The sequence below is a fragment of the Sorex araneus genome, chromosome 5 (genome assembly GCF_027595985.1).
Source record: "Sorex araneus isolate mSorAra2 chromosome 5, mSorAra2.pri, whole genome shotgun sequence".
Taxonomy (NCBI): domain Eukaryota; kingdom Metazoa; phylum Chordata; class Mammalia; order Eulipotyphla; family Soricidae; genus Sorex; species Sorex araneus.
Window position 1 is genome coordinate 3,831,417 of NC_073306.1, and position 16,596 is coordinate 3,848,012.

Below are 16,596 nucleotides of genomic sequence, written 5' to 3' on the forward strand. Positions count from 1 at the left end.
CCCAGTTTCCAGGGCAGCTGCGGATGAAGCGTTGGCCTGAAAAGGTGCAGCCATGACCGCAGGCCTCTCAAATGCCCTCACGGGGCTCAGGATGGGGGAGCCAGCCCTGGCGGCACCAGGTGGGCTGTGGCACCCCTGGTCCGGCAGAGGCTGGGACCCAAGTGAGTGTCCCTGCACAGAGAAGGAAGGGAAGCCAGGTCCTGGCGAGGGGCTGGGCTAGGGGCAAAGAACGACACCGCACAGCAGGCTCAGCCTCTGGTTAGAACCGCAGCTTTATTGGGGGAGCACGCGCGGACCCGTCACCATGTACACGACGCGGGCACCCTGCTCTCGTCTACACAGCACTACAGCGACAACAGCACAGAGCCACACCGGCCCGGCCCGGCGGGGTTGGGGTGCTCCAGCCAGGCCCGCCTCCTTCCCACCCCCTCGAGCCAGCGCCCAGAGCTGGGGGGGGGTCTCCAAGCAGGTGGGCAGTCCACACCACCACGGCTGTCTCCTCAGAGCAAGGGCAGGAGGGACCCCAGTGCCCGCCCCCAACCCCCCCATCACAGGCTGGAACATCAAAGACTCAGTCGCTACCAGCTTCCAAATGATGGTCCCCAACCTCCAGAGCAGGGCACCCCGTCTCCGCCAGCAGCCCAGCCCGCCCCACACGGAGGGGCAACGGGGGGGGGCTGTGGGTCTCCTGCCCTCGGTGCCCCCCACCCAGCCTGCTTCCAGCCCTGGGTCACACTAGGGCGAAGGACATGAGGAATCCCAATTTATTTACAAAATATTAAAAAGTCAGTTTGTCATCTACACATTAATCCCCGTTCTGCCATTTTATACATGCACTAGTTTGGAAAAAATAAACACTTTTTTTTAAAAAAAAAAAGAAAATAGGGTCACCAGGTAGGAGGGAGCAATTCCAACCCTTGGTCCACGAGTGTGTGGTGGCGGCTTCCTGGCGGGGCCAGGGGCCCATAACTTAGAGATGCGGGGCGGGGGCGGGGCCTACACCAAGCGGGGCGGGTGCGTTGGGGGCTTTGTACAGGGGCTCAGTAGCTGAGGGTCGAGTCGTCCCACTCCAGCTGCTGCTGCCGGGTCCCGCGCGGCTGCTCCCCGCGGCCGCCCTCCTCCTCCTCGCTGCTCTCCGACTCGGCGCTGGTGATGTCGTCCTCCTCCTCCCCGTCCTCGCTCTCCTCCTCCTCTTCCTCCTCTTCCTCCTCACTGCTGTGCTGGTCCTCGTAAGTCTGTGGGGACGGGCGTGAGTCAGCCGGCCCGAGGCACCGATGCCTGCCCACCCCGATCCCCGCCCCACCCCCGGCCGCCTACCTCCATGGGGTTCACGGTGATGGTGAGCGCCGAGTCGTCCCAGTCCATCTCGTTCTCCTTGCCTGCGTCCTGGTCGCGCACGGTGCGCTGGTGGGCCGCGCGGATGCGGAACACGCCCAGGATGATCATGAAGACCAGGAAGCTGACGCACACCACGATCACCACGGTGGCCGTGCTGGGGACCACTGCAACAGGCAACAGGCGGGACCCGCTGTGACGGCGGCCGGGCCCCCGCCGGGCATCCCCGGCGCCCCCTCACCGCGGCCCTACCTGCGAATGGGTGCGGGTTGGCCAGGTTGTGGCCCGAGAGGTCCACGAAGGCGCGGTGCTCGGGGTGGACAAACTGCGGCTGCGCGGCCATGTGGCTGGCGTGGTCCACGGGGTCGGCCGTGTGGATCACGTTCACCTGCGGGGGGCACGGGGCTGACAAGGGGCAGCAGCCCGCGGGCCCCAAGGAGCGGCAGTCTCTGACACGGCCACCTCCACGAGGGGACGCTGTCCTGACACGCTCTCCCGGACTCGGGACGCTAGGGCGCCACGGTCCTCCCCGGCACTCGCTGGACAAGCACTGACCTGGCCTGGACACCAAGCCCCGCGGCCCCTCACTGGACTGAGCACTGGCCCTTGCGCCACAGCCCCAGGATGGTCCTCGGGCAGCAGGGGTGGGGGAGGGAGGGGCTCTGGCTAGCACTGGGCTCCCGGGGCAGAGCACGGCTGCGAAGGTGCCTCCGAGCTAGCACCGCCGGCAGGCACTGAAGCCGGGCGCGGGGGCGGGGGGGGGGGCAGGCAGGCGTGAGGCCGGGGGCAGCCCTGCCGGGAAGGGCCCATGCTCACCTCCACCTGGAATTCGTTGCTGACGTAGCGGCCGCTGAGCTCCGAGCAGACGAGCTTGAACTTGCGGTCCAGCAGGGACCTGGTGTGCCAGTTCCGGTAGCGCAGGAGGCGCAGGGCCTGCTCGTAGCTGGCCATGGTGTCCACGCCTGCGGGGGGCGGGCAGCTCGGTCAGGGCGCGGGGGCCGCGGGGAGCTCGGGGCGCCCCTGTGCCGGCTCGGCCAGCCCGGGCTCACCCGTGAAGACCACGCCCAGGCCGGAGCTGCTCACGCCGATGCCCCTCTGCTGCAGGCGGCCCGTGTCCACCTCCAGGCGCTCGTGCTCCGGGCTCAGCTCATCCCCCTCCACTGTCACCTCGCACGAGTCCAGGTTGTGCACGATCTCCTCCGACACCAGCGACTCTTGCACTGGGAAACGGGAAACAGCAGGGCTGCTGGCGCCCACGCGCCCCCCGGGGCCACCCACCGACCGGCCCCGACTCCCCGCCCCCCGCCCAGGCCCGAGGGGGTCACCTGTGGGGTCCTCGCCGCCGTCCCCTTCGGGCTCCACCTCTCTGGTGACGGTGCTGATGACGTGCAGCTCGGGGAACAGGAAGACGCCCTCGGGGCTCTCGAACTCCGAGGCCGCCCGCGCGAAGTGGTGGACGCCGCTCAGGCTGATCTTGGGCTCCTCGGGCTGCAGCACCAGGACGGCGGCGTCCAGCGGGGGCACGGAGATGCAGGCCGCCTCGTTGAAGCACCTGCCGCCGCCGAGCGGGGGAGGCTGGGACGGCTGGTTCCGCGGCCTCCCCCAGAGGCAGCCCACACCCACCGCCGCCGGCTGGCCAGTGTCCCCCCACCCCGGCCACCCCCCACGGCGCACGCACCCGCGACACCCTCGCGGTCCCCCAGCAGGAGCCCAGCAGGCCGGGGGAGCGCCCAGGCGGGGCGCAGGCTTCGCGGGAGGGTGTTGCCAGCCCCGGGCGCGGCCCGAGAGCAGTGACCTACTGGGCGGAGCTGCTGAGGCGGAGGCTGCGGGTCCCGGGCGTGGGGAACTGGCGGGAGTTGAGGTAGGCGGCGCGCTGCAGGGCCTTCTCCAGCTCCCCGACGTCCTCGCTCTCCACGGTCAGTGCCGACCGGCTGTGGCTGACCTGGATCTGTGCCGGCCAAGGGGACAGCAGAGCGCAGGGCTCAGCGGGAGGCGGGACCGGCTGTCCCCACCCCCCGGACCCCAAGTGGCCGGGCCCTGGAGGCCAGGAGGGGCGAGGGCTGCCCGTGGAGGGAGCTGAGGTGCTCCTCGCACAGCCCTGCCCTGCCCTGCCCGCCCGCCCGCCCGCCCGGTACCGCCCAGCCCTGCCTGTGTCCCCTCCATCTGACTGGTGATGCTGGGACTCGAACCCAGGCCCCGCACATCAGGGACAAAGGGCTCCATGGAGACCTGAGTCCAGGCGCCGTCGCAGTTTGAGAGGGGCCCCACACTGCACACAGGCTGGACGGAGGTGTGGGCGACCGGGAGCCTGTCCTCCAGGCCAGCAGTGCTCCGGAGCCCCCCAGTCCTCAGTGTGACCAGGGAACAGGGCGGCGGGTGCTGGAGCACTGGCTGGGGGGTCCCTCGGTACCTTCACACCATGGTCACCGTCCTCCGGGGCCTGCAGGTCCAGCCCCTCCTTGCAGGTGTACAGACAGTCGATGACCTTCTTGTCGGTCAGCTTCCCCGCCCGGAGGGTCAGGCCGGCCAGGTCCCCTCGGAAGAACTGCGCCATGCGCTGGTCGCCACCTGAGGGCGGCAGGACAGGGGTGAGAGTGGCCGGGGCTGGCGTGCGGGAGGGACATGCGGTTAGTTCCGGCCGCTCCGTTAGCCCCCGCGAGTGTCTACAGGAAGCGCGTGAAGAATGAGGTGGTCGATGCCATGCACGTGCCAGGGCCTGGCTCAGGCGGCCCCCAGGGTCCCACCCCGACGCCCCACTGCGGTGGGTGACACCCCAGCTTCCAGCCTGGCTGGGGGGGTCATGAGAAACTCTGGTGACCGTGAAAGGTCTCAGAAGGGAGAAGCAAAGCTGATCCCCACCAGCCGTGCCCGGGCCGGGGCCTGTTTATCTGCAGGACCGCGGGGGTGCGTGCCCCCAGGGTGCGCCCCCCAACAGAGGGAGCGGGGAGGGATGCTGAGCACCTCTAGTCTCGGCCGCCTCCTCTCACCGACGAGAACTGGGCAAGGAACGGGTCGGGGACAGGGACCCCCGAAAACAGCCCCCAGACAACTGCAGGGCCGAGCCCATGTGTCTCGTGTTTGGGGGGGGGTGCGCCGGGTCCAATTCCCAGCACTGCGTGGTCCTCTGACACAAGTGGAGCAGTCTAGTGCTCGGCACAGTCTGAGCACTAGACTGGGAGCAGCCTGTGAGCACTTACATGGACCCAGAAGAAAATAAAAAGGGAAAGTACAATGCCGGCACACGGCCTGCCTGGTTCAATCCAGCAGCCTTGGAAGGCCCCGGCAGGGCCGGGGGGGCTCGGGGGTCTCTGCACAAGCTCCAGCAAAAACAAAACAGAACAGTGCACAGTGCCTGGGGGCCCAGGAGACCCCTGAGTGGAGGGGCGCGGGGCTCGGGGGCTCAGCTCCAGGCTCACTGTCCCGAGCAGCACCGGGGTGGCTCAAAAACCCACCCAACCCACCCAACCCACCCAACCCAGCTGCAGCGCCGGGGCGCCCCGGGGGCTCCTGTCGGGTCCAGCCACGCGAGCGCCCCGGGCCCCCGCCCGGCCTGTCTCCAGCGGGGCCCCCATGCAGCGCGGGGGTGTCGGACGCGTGAGGGCAGGCCCTGGCGACGCGGCGGGGTGATGAGGGGGGGGGCAGGCGGGGGGCAGACGGGGCGAGATGAAGGGCAGCGGCTGATGGTGTCTGGGGCCCGACGCAATGAGGCCGTCTCATGCGCGACATGGCGGGGGGGGTGGCCCGGGCCTCAACACGACCAGGGGAGAGAACATTCCAGTGACCTGTGGGGGCCGGAGGCCCGGGCTCCGTGTCATTCTCACTCTCAACGCCCGCGTACTCTGCAGGAGGCAAGACAAAGACACGCCGGCACGGGGTCAGGCGTCCCAGCGGACCTGGGCTGGAGTTGTGGAAACACAGCGACACCCCGCACGGCCCCCTGCCCCCAGTCTGGCTCCTGCCACACCGCCTCTTCCTGGGCGCCCCCCAGCTCCCCGCACCCTCAGCCCAGTCGCCACGGGCCAGCAGGGTGCTTGCTGCCTGACCGCGATCCGAGCTCGGTGGCCCGGGCTGAGCGACAGCAGCTACGGCAGGGGACGGGCCCCAGGGAGCAGAGCTAGTCCAGCTGGGCCGTGAGAAGGAGGCCCGCCCCCGGGGAAGCCTGCAGGGGCTCCCGCTTGGGCCTGCACACCAGTGGCGCCTGGTCATGGGGCCTGGCCTCGCAGCCTCAGCCCTGCACGGCCGGGGCTTGGAGCCACAGCGGAGCGTCCAGCCCAGGAACTGGACAGCTCCTGCTCTGCAGTCTTTCAGGGGGAGTGCTGTCTGCAGGGGGGGAGGGGAGGGAAAGCAAAGGGGAGGGGGAGGGGGGAGAGGAAGGGAGGGAGGGAGCCGCTGTCACACACAGCTCCGTACAGGGACCCAGACCCAGGCCTCTCACCACACTGCGCCCCTCCCCGCCCTCCTGTGGCGGCAAGCACAGCACACGCGTGCACCCGCAGGCATATGTGTGCACTGAGGGTTTGGGGATAAGGCTGTCGGGAGACGCTGGGAGACGCTGAGAGATGCAGTGGTCACAGCAGGGCCAGGAAAACCGTCACCTGCCTGCAGAGACGGTGACGGGGCAGGAGCCAGAGGCCAGCAGGCCTTTCAGCCCAGACCGGCTGGGCACGATTAACAAGCAGGCTTGTGCCCTCCTGCCTCACCGAGTCCTGGGCTCACGCAGGCAGCAAACAGCCTGAGCGGCGGGGACGGTCCTGACCCCGTGCTCGGAGGTTCCAATACTACTCGGCCGCTTTTCCGGGGAAAGCGAGGCCCAGGCTGCACGGGGCCGGCCGTACACGCTGACCCTCTCCCGAGGGGCAGCACGGACCACCATGCACAGCGGGTACTTGAACGGGAAAAGCTCCCAGTGGTCCCCACGAGCTCGGTGCCGACGTCAGCTGCAAGGCTCTGGAGGAAGCAGGCGCGGCCGGGCGGGACCCCGCGCCACGCTAAGTCAGGCTGCTGTGGCCCCGGGCGCGCCCAGCAGCAGCGCCGGCGTCAAGCCCTGCACCGGCTTGGGGGGTTCAAATTTTGGTGCCACAATAAATCACTGGGAACCCCCCCGCCCCCAGACTTTCTGCTTCTCTGAGCCTCAGTTTCCCTGGAAAGAAAAGGAGGGGCTGGAGCACAGTGGGGAGGGTGTGTGCCTTGCACGCAGCAGACCCAGGTTCGATCCCCGGCATCCCTTATTCCCGGACCCCACCAGGAGTGATTCCTGAGCGCAGAGCCAGGAGTCAGTCCTGAGCAACGCCAGGTGTGGCCCAAAGACCAAAAACAAAAGCCCACTCCAGGTTAAGAAGTTAGACTGGTCCCAAAGTATGCGCGCTTCCTGGGATGGGACACACAGGCTTTGGGCCCCAGCCCTCCCAGCTGGGTTTAGACCCACGGGCACGCTTACAGGCCGTGTGCTCACCGACTGCTCAGGATAATGGCAGTAAGGGCAGCTTCGCCATGGACAAGGGGAATTTATTTATTTTTTTTCTTTTCATTTTTTTTTTCTTTTTAGGTCACACCCGGCAATGCATAGGGGTTACTCCTGGCTCATGCACTCAGGAATAACTCCTGGCGGTGCTCGGAGGACCATATGGGGTGCTGGGAATCAAACCCGGGTCGACCGCGTGAAAGGCAAACGCCCTACCCACTGTGCTACGGCTCCAGCCCCCGGACAAGGGGAATTTAAAAAGAGATTTCAAATGCTTTGAAAGCGGTGGGACTATAAAAAAGAGAGGCCGGAGCGATAACCAGCAGGGAGGGCGCCGCCAGGTTCAATCAGCGTCATTCAATACGGTCCCCAAGCACCGGCAGGAGTGACCCCTGAGCGCAGAGCCAAGAGTAAGCCCTGAGCATCACGGGCTGCCACCGCGGCCCCCACCCCTGGGGCAAAAGGAAAAGGTCCAAAGTGGAGATGCTGGTCTCCTGAGGAACAGCTTCCGGCCTCCAGGGCGGGAGGGAGCGAGGGGCAGGAGGGGGCGAGGGGCAGGGAGGCAGGAAGGCGTGTCTGTGTGACTCTGCCCGGACCTGCACTCGTGTATGAAACAGGAAAGTTTCAGTATTTGCTAAAGGCTTTTTAAACCCTGGGGAACCTTTAAGATGCTGAGAGGATAAAGCTGGGGAAAAGAAAGTGTCACTTCCCTGTCTGGATGCCTAGGGAGCAGCAAGACCCATCCCCGCGGCGAGTGAGCTGGACAGTGCTGCACGGCAGCACGTGGCCCAGCCCCTCCGTCCCCAGACGGTCTCTGGGAGCCCCTCTGGGCTGAGACATGCCACCACTGACAGGCCTGCCCCACCTTCTCCCCGGGAAACTGCATCCGCACAGATGTGCCAGCAGACGGATCTAGAAAACCTCCTCCACGCCCGCCCTCCGCGCAGTGCCAGGCCCAGGCCTTGAGCCCGGACAGAGCCACACTGGGCTCTCTGGGTGCGGTGCTTCGGAAGCTCAGGGGACGGGCAAGAAACGCGGTGGGTCCAAGAATCGAGCCCGGAGCACAGCCCGACCCCCGTCCCCCCACCCCCGTCCCCCCCTTGCCCCAGTCTCACAGGGCTGGGGTCCGCGCCGGACACGCACCTTGCCAGCACGCCCCGACCACCAGCTGCGTCTCAAGCCGAGACGGGTGGAGCGGGCGATCTTCGGCCACGGAGAAGGGCTCGTGGGGGACACCGTCCACGTAGAGAGTCATGCTCGGGAGGTCCACGTTGAGGACGTAGTGATGCCACTCCTCGTCACAGACCTGCAAGTCACGCGAACGGTCATGGCGGGAAATGGCCACAGTGCCAGCCACAAAAGCAACGCCGCCGGACACGAGCGGACGGGCCACCGCCTCCCCAGGGAAAGGCTGGTGTGTGTGTGTGTGTGTGTGTGTGTGTGTGTGCCCCGCCTCCCCAGGGAAAGGCTGGTGTGTGTGTGTGTGTGTGTGTGTGTGTGTGTGCCCCGCCTCCCCAGGGAAAGGCTGGTGTGTGTGTGTGCCCCTCCTCCCCAGGGAAAGGCTGGTGTGTGTGTGTGTGTGTGTGTGTGTGTGTGTGTTTGTGTGCGGGGTGTGTGTGTGTATGTGTGTGTGCCCCGCCTCCCCAGGGAAAGGCTGGTGTGTGTGTGTGTGTGTGTGTGTGTGTGCCCCACCTCCCCAGGGAAAGGCTGGTGTGTGTGTGTGTGGGGGGGGGTGTGTGTGTGTGCGTGCGCGCGCGCTCGCGGACGGGCCACTGCCTCCCCAGGGAAAGGCTGGTGTGTGTATTTGTGTGTGGTGTGTGTGTGTATGTGTGTGTGCCCCGCCTCCCCAGGGAAAGGCTGGTGTGTGTGTGTGTGTGTGGGGTGTGTGTGTGTGTGTGTGTGCCCTGCCTCCCCAGGGAAAGGCTGGTGTGTATGTGTGTGTGTGTGTGTTTGTGTGTGGTGTGTGTGTGTGTGTGTGTGTGTGTGTGTGTGTGTGCGCACGCCCCAAGCAGGGCTCCTGGTGGAGCCCTCCAGCGACTCTCCACCTGGCCAACGGCTCAGGGGGAGGGTCCGAGGACGCGATGCTGCAGGGATCTGCAGTTACAACCCGCAGTGCACGGGCGTTCCGGGCGGCTCCCGGTGGTGTCAGAGAGGTGTGGGATGGCAGCGCCTGACCCTGGACTCTCAGGTCCAAGCATTTTTTTTGGGGGGCGGGGGTAGGAGGGTGGAGTGCCAGGAATCAAACCCAGGCCATCATACACATGAGGAAAATAGAACAGATTCTTCTTTGCAGGGTGCCTCACCCAGCTCAGGGCTTCCTCCTGGCTCTGCACTCAGGAATCAGTCCTGGCAGTGCTCGGGGACCCCTCTGAAACGCCAGGGATTGGAGCCGAGTCAGCTGCGCGCAAGGCAAGTGCCTACCCGCTGTCCTAGCTCTGGCTCTCAAGCGACCTGATTTCTTATAAAGTAAAAGGACGAGAGCCAGAGTTACACAGGGTGTGCGGGTGCCTCTCTGCACGTGGCTGGCTGCGCCCCAGCCCCATCAGACTGAGCCCTGCCTGAACGGCCGTGACCCCGGAGGCACACAAACCAATCTCAGAACGCAATGGCTGCCAGCAGAAATACCTCCGGACTTAATTACTAAAATACCAGAATTTCAAAACCGCACGGCAGCGACATCACATGCTCTCCATTCTCAGTGATGAAAAACAAATGGTCTAACGATGCCCTTTCGGCAGGTCTGATTGTTGGGGGGAAATCCCAAATAGTAAGGTGGGTTTTCTGTCGAAAACTGAATATAATCAGAGAGAGTAAAGTGAAAATCACCTTCCACACAGGCAGGGTGGGGGGTAGGGGAGGTATACTGGGGTTCTTGGTGGTGGAACATGTGCACTGGTGAAGGGATGGGTGTTTGATCCTTAGATGACTGAGACCTAAACCTGAAAGCTTTGTAACTGTTCTCACGGTGATTCAATAAAATAAATAATAAATAAATAAATAAAACAACTGCATGGACACACACAAAAAAGTAAGCCCTGAACACAGGAAGGTGCGACCCATAAACAAGACAGGAAGAAAAGAAAAACGAATACAACAGGAATGACATTTTATACGTCAGTTCTATTCTATTGCAATTTCACAACAGAAGACTCTGAATTCTTGGGCTGCAGCAATAGCACATCGGGGAGGGCATTTGCCTTGCACATGGCCGACCCAGGTTCGATTCCCAGCATCCCATATGGTCCCTATGCATCACTGGGTGTGACCCAAAAAGCAAAAAAAAAAAAAGAAGACTCAGAATTCTATCGCTGGTAATTTTTTGGGGGAGGGGGTCCAACACCTGCAGTGCTCAGGGTCCATATGCGGCGCCAGGCACCGAGCCAGGGTCAGCCACAAGCAAAACAAGAGCTTTAACTCCTGTATTATTTCTTAAGCCTCTATTCTTGGTGATTCTCAGTGAAAAACTATGGTTAGAAAATATGTCTGAGGGCTGGAGCGATAGCACAGCGGGTAGGGCGTTTGCCTTGCACGCGGCTGACCCGGGTTCGATTCCCAGCATCCCATATGGTCCCCTGAGCACCGCCAGGAGTAATTCCTGGGTGCAGAGCCAGGAGTAACCCCTATGCAGTGCTGGGTGTGACCCAAAAAGCTAATAAATAAATAAATAAATAAAATATGTCTGTGCATAATTTTCCTTTTCGTTGCCAACTACACCTGGATGTCTCAGTCAGGACCCGAGAGAGCCAACGCGGTGAAGGTGTCTGCCTTGCACGTGTGTGGCCACGCTTCCTTCAGTTCTCTGAGCATCACCAACTGAGCCCCGAGCAAAGCAACAGGGGCGCTGAGCACCTCTGGGTGTGGCCCCGTCCCCCGGAAAACAGAAAACCCCAAAACAACAGCAACCGAATGCCTCCGTTAGCTCTGCCCTTTCCCGAGCTGCCCGAAGTAGGATCTAGGGTGGACGGGCCACCACACGGCCTCCACGGGGCCACCGCCCCACTCAAGAGCACAGCACGGTGCCAGGAGCAGGCCCCGCGGGAGCACAGGGACAGGCTCGAGGGCACCTCACCCCACGGCCAGGCCCCTCTGCATGCAGCCCGAGGGTCTGAACCCGCCTCAGCTGACCTGCGGAGTGGACCCAGGGGCGCTGCTGGTCCCTGGCCTCTCCCTCGCTGGTTTCAGGGAGGGGGCATGTACCCAGGAACAGACAGGCCGGGAAAGGGACCGCGCGGAGAGTCTCTGGGATGGAGTCTGGGGCCAGAGGAGCAGCACAGCAGGCGAGGCCCCGGCCCGCAGGCACGCGGCCACTCTGCTCCCCTCCTTTTTCCTTTGGGGGCAATACCCGGGGGTGCTCTGGGTACTGCTGGCTCCACCTCAGTGATTACTCCTGGTGGGGCGTGGGCGCCATGTACGGAGCCAGGGATCGAACCCAGGGTGGCCACGGGCAAGGTAAGCACCCAGCCCCTGCTGTTGGGACCCCCGGCACCCAGAGGTGCCTTCAACACTTGTGAGGGTGGCCCCAAAACAAAATGATGAATGGATTTCTACAGTTTTCCCAGTTTAAATTTAAATACTAAGGAACTGTGGCTCCATGAGAAGCTGAGGACATCAGAACAGACCAGTACTCATGCGCCTCACCAAGAGCCGATCACCCGCCTGCTCTGAGACAGTCGGGCCTAACAGCGCGTGCACGTACCCAGGGCTGCTCAGAGACAGTCGGACCCTACACCCTAACAGCGTGGGCGCTTACCCAGGGCTGCTCAGAGACAGTCGGACCCTACACCCTAACAGCGTGGGCGCTTACCCAGGGCTGCTCAGAGACAGTCGGACCCTACACCCTAACAGCGCGTGCATTTACCCAGGGCTGCTCTGAGACAGTCGGACCCTACACCCTAACAGCGTGGGCGCTTACCCAGGGCTGCTCAGAGACAGTCGGACCCTACACCCTAACAGCGCGTGCATTTACCCAGGGCTGCTCTGAGACAGTCGGACCCTACACCCTAACAGCGTGGGCGCTTACCCAGGGCTGCTCAGAGACAGTCGGACCCTACACCCTAACAGCGCGTGCATTTACCCAGGGCTGCTCAGAGACAGTCGGACCCTACACCCTAACAGCGTGGGCGCTTACCCAGGGCTGCTCAGAGACAGTCGGACCCTACACCCTAACAGCGCATGCACGTACCCAGGGCTGCTCAGAGACAGTCGGACCCTACACCCTAACAGCGCGTGCATTTACCCAGGGCTGCTCAGAGACAGTCGGACCCTACACCCTAACAGCGCGTGCACGTACCCAGGGCTGCTCTGAGACAGTCGGACCCTACACCCTAACAGCGTGTGCACGTACCCAGGGCTGCTCAGAGACAGTCGGACCCTACACCCTAACAGCACGTGCACGTACCCAGGGCTGCTCTGAGACAGTCGGACCCTACACCCTAACAGTACATGCACTTACCCAGGGCTGCTCAGAGACAGTCGGACCCTACACCCTAACAGCGCGTGCACGTACCCAGGGCTGCTCAGAGACAGTCGGACCCTACACCCTAACAGCGTGGGCGCATACCCAGGGCTGCTCAGAGACAGTCGGACCCTACACCCTAACAGCGTGGGCGCTTACCCAGGGCTGCTCAGAGACAGTCGGACCCTACACCCTAACAGCGTGGGCGCATACCCAGGGCTGCTCAGAGACAGTCGGACCCTACACCCTAACAGCGCGTGCACGTACCCAGGGCTGCTCTGAGACAGTCGGACCCTACACCCTAACAGCGCGGGCGCTTACCCAGGGCTGCTCTGAGACCGTCGGGCCTGACAGCGCGTGCACTGGCTCCCTGAGCTCAGCACTCGTGTCAGCAGCCCACAGCACAGGAAGTGTCTCCTGATAAGGGCACTGTGCCCCGGCCAGCTTCCACAGATGGAGCCTTTCATTTTAGCTCCATCTCGACCTAAGGCAGAAGGCAGTGCAGGCTCCATGAGGAACGGGCTCTGCCACAGCCTCAGTTCCCAAGCACTGCCATCCCCAACACAGAGCGACAGTGTCGCTACGTGAGTAGCCACATTCGGGCCAAGACCATGAGAGCGAGGACAGAGGACACGCCGAGGACACGGTCCCACTACTGCACAACCCACGAAAGGAAACAGGAAGGGGCCAGAGCGCAGGACGGCGGGGAGGGTGCCGGCCTGCTCGCGGCCAGCCTGGCCCGCTCCCGGCACCAAGTGTGGCGCCCTGATCCCGCCAGCAGTGGAGCCCAAGCACCGCTGGGCCGGCCCAGACCCACACCAGACAAAGAACACAACAGAGAAGACAAAAGCACGCAGCTCCTCGGGAGAGGAGGGCGACTCTGAGGGGCAGCGAGACCAGCAGATGCCGGAGACAGTGCGGGGACATGCAGTCGGGCTGGCCCAGAGGGGAACATGCCCTTGAACTCAATTTTTCCATATGCAGGGAAAACGGGTCCAGAGCACCAGAGAGAAGGAACGTCCTTCAGTCATCCAGAGAGGCCGAGTGTTTTCCAAGGGGAGGAAAATCAAGACCGTCCGTCACCAGGCGTCTGGGGGAGGGCACCCGAGATCTGCCCCAACAGACAACTTCGGGCTGGTGGTATGGTATAAACTACGTATTAGAAAAATAAAAGAGGCTGGAGGATAGGACAGCGGGGTGGGCGTTTGCCTTGCACACAGCCAGCCTGGGTTTGATTCCCGGCATCCCAGATGGTCCCCGAGCACCACCAGGAGTAATTCCTGAGTGCAGAGCCAGGAGTAACCCTGAGCATCACCAGGAGTGACCCCCAAAAAGGCCCAAAAATATAAAATAAGAGCTGGCTTCCAGGGGCAGTTCCAGGAACTGAGCTGCGAACCGTGGTGCTTCCTGGAGCCCGGCGGAGCCCCCGCGCGCTCTTCCCGCTCACCTGGTTGAGCTTCCAGTGGAACTCCGCGGGCTTGTACTTCTTGTCCTCCGCTGGCTCCTGGCGCAGCAGGAAAATGAGGCGGCAGCCGTGCACGGAGAGTGAAAAATGGTGTCGGTTCATGTCTGCAGAAGAAGCCTCCGGTGAGTCATGTGGGAGCCAGGGACAGGGCCGGCTCGGCGGGGGGACATGCAGCCCGGGGCTCGGGGCGGGGCCCCCACGCACCCGTCCGGTCGGAGCTGCAGAGGATGGCCTCCTTCCTGCGGCCGAAGGGCCCGTGCCGCATCCACACGGACAGTGTGAAGGGCTCCTCGGGGCGCACAGAGGCGACCCCGTCCGGGACGCGCACCGCCTGCGTGCCGTTGAACTCGAACACCTGGTCGCTGTCGTGGCCGTTGTCGGTGGGGAGCCCGAGCGTCCAGTTGGCGGTGCTGCTGGGCGCGGGGAGCAGCTCGGTGGTGCCTGATGCTGCGCCTGCAGGACAGAGGGACGCTGGGCCGTGCGCCGGCCAAGGGCCTCTGGGGAGCCCACCTGTCTCCCACCCAGGACTCAGGGCATTTGTCTGTGTGGGGCCACCCAGGGCCGGGCTCAGGGGTCACTCCGGGTGGGGCTTGGGGACTGGACCCAAGCTGGCTGTGTGCAGGGGAAGTGCTTTCCCCCTGACCACCTCGCCCGCTCACGAAGGGGCTTAGCTATAAGCGCCTGACTCACACACAACTGTAGGTACTTGGCTTATTTATTCTGGGTGCTTTCTGGGTCACGCTTGGCGCTGTTCAGGGCTGACTCCTGGCTCTGCACTCAGGAATCACTCCGGGTGTTCGTTTTCATTGGTTATTGGGGTGACTCCTGGCTCTGCACTCAGGAATCACTCCTGACAGTGCTCTCTCCCTGCCTCCCTCTCCTCCCGAAGCTCCCTTTCTCCCTCTCTCCCTGCCTCTCTCTCTCTCTCTCTCTCTCTCTCTCTCCCCACCCCCTCTCGCCTCTCACCGCAGAGCTGGTGCAGGGACTTCTCGGAGTAGGTGTCTCGGTCGCAGCCTTTGCCGATGTGGCCCGTCTCCAGCTCCAGCGTGGCCCGCACGGAGGCCACAGGCTCGCCGCAGGTCTCCAGGTGGAGGTTGGGGAAGAGGGTCAGGGCGCCGGTGCCCGGCTCATACTCAAGCTTGTCGCTCCAACCTGCAGACACACACACACGTGGGTGGCAGGGGGCACTCGGAGCCCAGCAGGGCCGCCTCGGGGCCGGCCGGGGCAGCGGCTCACCTTGCCAGCCGGGCGTGCAGGTGGGCCGGACGCTGATCTTGACCAGCACGTCCTCGGCAGCCCTCTTCTTCCCGCAGTCGTAGGCCGTGACCATCAGCTTGTACTGATGCTCCTTCCCGTAGCTGAGCTTCTCCGTGTTCCTGATGTAACCTTCCGGGGGACCAACCGTGAGCCCCAGCCCCGCGGGAGCCAGGGGCACGGCTCCGCAGACCCCCACGAAGGGAAAGTCCCGCACCTCCCCCTGCATTCACCCGCAGGGGGGTGGCGGGGAGGGGGAAGTTGGTTTCAGGGTTTCGCAGTGAACATGTGAGAGAGGAGCCAAAGAAAGGAAGGCAGGTGCCTGGACTATGAGTCCAGCAGCACGGAAAGGCCCGCTGCGGGGAGCCAGCGCGGTCCCCGAGACCAGCGTGCCCGGGTGCCCTGCGCCGAGTGACTATTACAGCATGGCGTGTGATGCCGTGACGTCATCAGAGCCCTGGGCCGTCCCCGTGAGGACACTGTAACCTAATCAAGCGGCTCTAAAATAGCTCCTTCCGGCCAGTTCCTGAGGACGCAGAGGGGCCTGGCTCTGCAAGACGAGACGAGCGGGAGGGGCAGGGCCAGCACGTAGCGCCCAGTTACTCAGAGGCCGGACCCTAAGTGGACTGAGGGGGCCCAGGGATGACCCCTGGTTCCCGGGCATTGTCCATCAGCCTGGCTGGACAGCTGAGGGCCAGGCCACAGAGAAGGTGATGCTCAGGCTAGTGTGGGGGTCCCACCAGGGCCACACCCAGGAGCGCGGGGCCAACCGGGGTCAGGGAGCAGAGCCCCTAAGCCAGGTCCTGCCCCTGGGGCCCTCGTGGGGACTGTTGCGAGAGTCAGAGGAAGAGAGCACTGGCCTCAGGAGTCGGGATCAAGGTGGGTGCACCTTGGCTGGGGGAGGCAGCAGGGCTCAGCACCTGTCCTGGGCTTCAGGACGGTAAGAAAAGAAGAAGGATGTGTGTCCCGCCCGCATGGACACGGAGAGAAGGCCAGGGTCCCCGAGACCAGAGCCACGCACACGCCTGCCGCTCCGGCATGTGGCACTCACACACACCCCTCTCTGCGTCCCCTGACACGCCGGCAGAGCTGGGGCTATGCCCAGGGGGCGTCCCCGGGCGTGGAGCAGGGGCCGGGGCCTCACCGTCTTTGTCCACGGCGAAGGGCACGTCGGGCGTGACGATCTCGTAGCTGCAGATCTGGCTGAACTGCGGGGAGCAGTCGGCGTCCACGGCTTCCACCCGCACGATGCGGTCGGGCTGCCGGCCCTCCGCCACCGTCGCCTTGTACGACTTCTCCTTGAACACGGGCCCGAACTCGTTCACGTCATTCACCCGGATGTGCACGGCGGCCCTGTGGGCGGAGGACACGCGTGGGCACTCACGGGCACCGAGACGCAAATCCCGCTCGCTCTCCGCTTCACAGACTAGAGACTGGAGAGTGAGCCCTGCGCGCAGCCAGCCTGCGCCTGACGTCTGACCCCGCACGCCACGCGGAACTGCCCGGAGTGGCCCGAGACACCCCAGAACAAAAGAATAGGAATCTGAGTTGATTCCTGCAGGTCCCAGCGAGTCGGGCTGTGCACAAAGGCCCAGCACACCACTAGCTGCGCTGGCGGAGTAGACG

General features: G+C 64.1%; 1 protein-coding gene across 2 annotated transcripts in view; it reads right to left on the reverse strand.

Annotated features, from left to right (window-relative positions):
• Positions 1 to 254: 254 nt before the first annotated feature.
• The window catches only part of CLSTN1 (calsyntenin 1), a 50,601-nt gene continuing 34,259 nt past the window's right edge, over positions 255 to 16,596 (reverse strand). For both annotated transcript variants that reach the window (XM_055137609.1, XM_055137608.1), the window contains 15 exons: positions 16,115 to 16,323; positions 14,953 to 15,102; positions 14,683 to 14,868; positions 13,921 to 14,169; positions 13,699 to 13,820; positions 7,940 to 8,102; positions 5,118 to 5,174; positions 3,746 to 3,903; positions 3,135 to 3,283; positions 2,661 to 2,887; positions 2,385 to 2,555; positions 2,152 to 2,297; positions 1,588 to 1,723; positions 1,318 to 1,502; positions 255 to 1,235 (listed from right to left, as the gene is read on the reverse strand). In XM_055137609.1, coding sequence (XP_054993584.1) covers positions 1,041 to 1,235; positions 1,318 to 1,502; positions 1,588 to 1,723; positions 2,152 to 2,297; positions 2,385 to 2,555; positions 2,661 to 2,887; positions 3,135 to 3,283; positions 3,746 to 3,903; positions 5,118 to 5,174; positions 7,940 to 8,102; positions 13,699 to 13,820; positions 13,921 to 14,169; positions 14,683 to 14,868; positions 14,953 to 15,102; positions 16,115 to 16,323 — 2,503 coding nt within the window. In that variant the 3' untranslated portion in view covers positions 255 to 1,040. The remainder of the gene's footprint in view (positions 1,236 to 1,317; positions 1,503 to 1,587; positions 1,724 to 2,151; positions 2,298 to 2,384; positions 2,556 to 2,660; positions 2,888 to 3,134; positions 3,284 to 3,745; positions 3,904 to 5,117; positions 5,175 to 7,939; positions 8,103 to 13,698; positions 13,821 to 13,920; positions 14,170 to 14,682; positions 14,869 to 14,952; positions 15,103 to 16,114; positions 16,324 to 16,596) is intronic.